The sequence below is a fragment of the Cetorhinus maximus genome, chromosome 8 (assembly GCF_964194155.1).
Source record: "Cetorhinus maximus chromosome 8, sCetMax3.hap1.1, whole genome shotgun sequence".
Lineage (NCBI taxonomy): Eukaryota > Metazoa > Chordata > Chondrichthyes > Lamniformes > Cetorhinidae > Cetorhinus > Cetorhinus maximus.
In genome coordinates, this window is record NC_135886.1 from 23,025,754 (window position 1) to 23,029,758 (window position 4,005).

Consider the following 4,005-nt stretch of genomic DNA (forward strand, 5'->3'; position numbering starts at 1 on the left):
TGAGAAAAATAGCATGTCATGATGAAATGAATACTTAAAACAATTAGTATCTTTGAACTGAATATTAAAAATTGTATTTCTTTCATAAATGGAACATGATTGCATGCAGCAACTCAGCTGGTAGGTCAGGACAGATATCTGCAAACTTACTTGTCTTCACATCAGTGTTTTGATTACAGCTACATGATCAATATTTAGGTATGTCTATTACAAGTTTGTATTCATTGAAGTAAAATGTATCGGTGAAGAGAGCAGATTGACTTCACTGCACTTCATTTGGCTTGATAACTTAAGGTGCTGTGCTTGGATCCTTGCAGACACCAAAGTTAGTGTTTGTTATTGAACCAATGATGGATTTATCGCCGTTACACTTCAGACCAGCTTGACAGGGACATTTGTAATAAACATTATACAGGAGCTGAAAGAAAAGACACAGTTTTAATATTTCCTCAATTTCATAAATAGGCTGAGTAGATCAGTGTCCTTAGGATTGAATGCATTTACTTTCTTTTAAAGTGAATCAGGGATTGCTAGATGCCAAGGTTGTGTAGCCATAAATCAAATTGTATTCATCATTACAGTCAGTGTAATACCATAATAATAGTTTGATTTGTTTAAATGAGGCCAAGATTGACAGTAAACTTAATCATATCCTTCATCCCCTCCTCCCCCAATTGCCAAGTCACAGAGTAGGATTAATGACAACTGTAGAAAGGTCTTTGGAATAGGCTATCAAACCCAACTGCAGAATGAGGATGTAAAGTAAATGGTTCACTATTGGCAAAATATTAGGCTCATATTCCATAGACATTGGCATTTAAATAAACCCTTGAACCCTGAAAAATCCCTCCAAAGTGGGGTCAGCGTATACGCTAAGCATAAAAGTGAACCACCGATGTGGGTGTGGGCGGTCGTCATCTTTGTAGTTCACCATGCAGGGTCTGCTCTGTGTAGGCATTGTCTTAAACTCCCGTGCATCTTTACAACACAGCTCCTATTACCTGATTGATCCTTTGCACCCAGTTATAAGATACCAGTAAAACATCTAGTTATGGAGTGAAAAATTGAGGCTGACTATTAATGCAAGTAAAGCATGTTGTGGCTGAAAAGGGGAGTCATTTATAAACTGAGTATATGCAAAACATGGTTTGCACAGCTGAAGATATGGGGTCATCTTATACACCAGGTCAACATATACACTGCAAGCTATGCTGCATTGAAAAAAGTAATCTCCTTTACAAAGATGCTTTAAAATAATTTTCAGCTATATATGGGGTGCAGTGGGTAGCATCCCTGCCTCTGAGCTCCAAGCTCTGGGTTCACGTCCCCCTCAAGGACTTGAGGACCACAGAAGGTATATTCATAACGTGGCCAAACAGGTTGATTATCAACCTGCAAATCCTTCCAATGTGCCTCTGGCAGGTGGCAAGACTAGGAGAGTCTCCTGGTCAGTCAGGCTTGATGTGGAGTGGCACCCCTCAAGCTAAAGCCTCTGGCAACAGACTGGCAACCTGTTCCAGGAAAAAATAGCTGTGGAAACAGATGTATGCGCATACTTTGCCTGCCTCGTGTGCCACTATGCATGGGAAGGGGAAGGAAGAAGCTACACAACATAAGATATTGCTTTTAAAGTGTTCGCCATGACTCCATGGTAATAGTCAAACCTCTGAGTTGGAATGTTGTGGTTCAAGTCCCACTCCAGAGACTTGAGGAGAAAATTGAGGCTGACATTCCAACAACATGACTAAAGGAGTGCTACACTGTAAGAGATGCAATCTTTCAGTGAAGATGTTAAAATGAGGCCCTGTCTGCTCTCTCATAAACAATCCTGTGGCACTGTTAAAAGAAAAGCAGGCAAGTTTTTTTTTATTCATTCACGGGATGTGGACTTCACTGGCTGGGACAGCATTTATTGCCCATCCCTATTTGACCTTGAGAAGGTGGTGGTGAGCTGCCTTCTTAAACTGCTGCAGTCCATGTGGTGTAGGTACACCCACAGTGCTGTTAAGGAGGGAGTTCCAGGATTTTGGCCCAGCGACAGTGAAGCAACAGCTGGATATTTCCAAGTCAGGATGGCGCGTGACTTGGAGGGAAACTTCCAGGTGGTGGTGTTCCCATCAGTTCTCTCTGGTGTTGTGGCAATATTTATCCTTCAATCACCAAAACAGATTATCTGCTCCTATCATGTTGATGTTGGTGAGATTTGCAACGTGCAATTAGGGGGCTGCATTGCAAACATTGCATCCCTCAAAAGTACTTAATTGCCTGTAAAGTACTTTGGGACATCCCGAGGTCATGAAAGGTACTGCATAAATACAAACCTTTGTTTTTTTTAAATGATGAAGTTGGAAGGAACTGATAGAGTAAGAACAATATAAAAAAAGTGTGTTTTACATATGAACATATATTCATATTTATATCTGTCTTATGTTCAAACACCTCTTTGCAGAATGAATGACATTTGGAATATAGTGATTGTTGTGATGTAGGTAAATATAGTTCTGCAGGAATAATAAACAGCAAAGAGGTCTCAGTAACAGAATGATAGAAAGGAATGACTTTTCCATTTATGTTTAGATCCCCTTGATACTGGCTGATAAAATAATTAATATTTTTATTACTGAAGATAACTTTAAAATTGAGCACTTACATGATTTGAGCATGCGCTTCCTTCAGCACCTTTATCAGCACATCTTGCAAGACTCAGTCCAGTTTCTCGCTGGCAGCACCGACTCTTGCATTGAAAGCTTCCAACGCAAAGATCTCCATCACGCTTTTTAAAAATAAGACACATATTATACTTGTTAAAATCAAACAGCAAAACTAATTGTGCGATGAGGAAATGTAATTTCTAGAAATGTATCCGCCAGGTTACTTCAGTCATACACCTCTCGTACTTTGAAACCACAACAAAGAAAATGGAGAGGCATTAGCAACATGGATTATATGGAAAATTTGCAAGCGAAGGTTCTTTTAAAACTATTATACATTTTTACAGAGCACATAAATGTTAAGCATTTCTATAGAAGAATCAATCATCCAGCTTCCTTTTGAGATATTTTACTAAACAGGTGTGTTATACTTGGGCTTTTCATTAAACATATTTTTGGCCAAAGCACAGAATGGCTTCATTTCTGTCACTTTGATTTATTTAATAATGAGAAAACACCATTGTATGACAATAAATGGTTCCTTTAAACACTTCAGTGAATTTAACTGAGTGTGCACCCACTCATCTTCCGTAACTTGAGTGGAAAAGCCATGGGAACCTCAAGAAAATGACACCACTTTTCTAGGATTTCCACTGAAGTTAAGATGGACAAGTGAAGGAAATTCACCCCCAAAAGCATGGTAATAAGTCAATTAAACTGTGTGTAACCTCTTTCACAGTAACTTCACCATTGTTCACTGATATTGCATTGTCTTGTATACAAAGTTGTTTTCCAGATGTTTCCACATGACCTTACCAGATTCAGGAACAATCCTCTCTCTGGAGCTGCTATTCCAACTGCAATGCAGCACGCTAGGTAGACCAGTATTACCTTCATGTTGCACATGCTGGACAGTAGCTAAGGTAATGAGGGAATTCCAATTCTTCCTTTTATAGCCATTCAATAAGTCAAATGTGAAAGTTAATCATTAAATTTGACCTTTCTAACCACTGCAATTATTGCAAAATATAATTCATTGCGATTACTGGTCTGGGTCTTCAACAGGTGTACTGTGTGTAAGCTGTTAATCAGTGATGACTGTTCTCCTTTCCTATTTTTTTATACTTTCTCTTATTTCAAACAGATGTTCTGTCAAATTTTGCTCACTTACTATGTTTACCTTTCAGACTACATTAGTTGGTGTTATCAGCCCTGATCATATCTTATTTTAACCTTAACACTTTTAGACATAGAAAAGCAAACAAATTGACAAACAAGTCTGATGAATTACTCCTGGCCACGTATAATGTAGCTGCAGGGGTTTTTTTAATCAAATCACAATTTTAAGTCACTC

The 4,005-nt window shown here is 38.6% G+C and overlaps 1 protein-coding gene across 1 annotated transcript; it reads right to left on the reverse strand.

Annotated features, from left to right (window-relative positions):
- Positions 1-289: 289 nt before the first annotated feature.
- Positions 290-3,548, reverse strand: LOC144684074 (colipase-like). Its single transcript, XM_078547790.1, has 2 exons — positions 3,468-3,548; positions 290-418 (listed from the first exon to the last, which is right to left on the reverse strand). The coding sequence occupies exons 1-2, from the start codon at positions 3,546-3,548 to the stop codon at positions 290-292; spliced, it is 210 nt and encodes a 69-aa protein (XP_078403916.1).
- Between the last annotated feature and the right edge of the window lie 457 nt (positions 3,549-4,005).

Coding starts and splice junctions, on each gene's coding strand:
- LOC144684074 (XM_078547790.1), bottom strand. CDS start 3,548: ATGAAGGTAATACTGGTCTACCTAGCGTGCTGCATTGCAGTTGGAATA. Junction 419..3,467: donor GAGGATTGTTCCTGAATCTG/GTAAGGTCATGT, acceptor CTTTTCTTTCAG/CTCCTGTATAATGTTTATTA.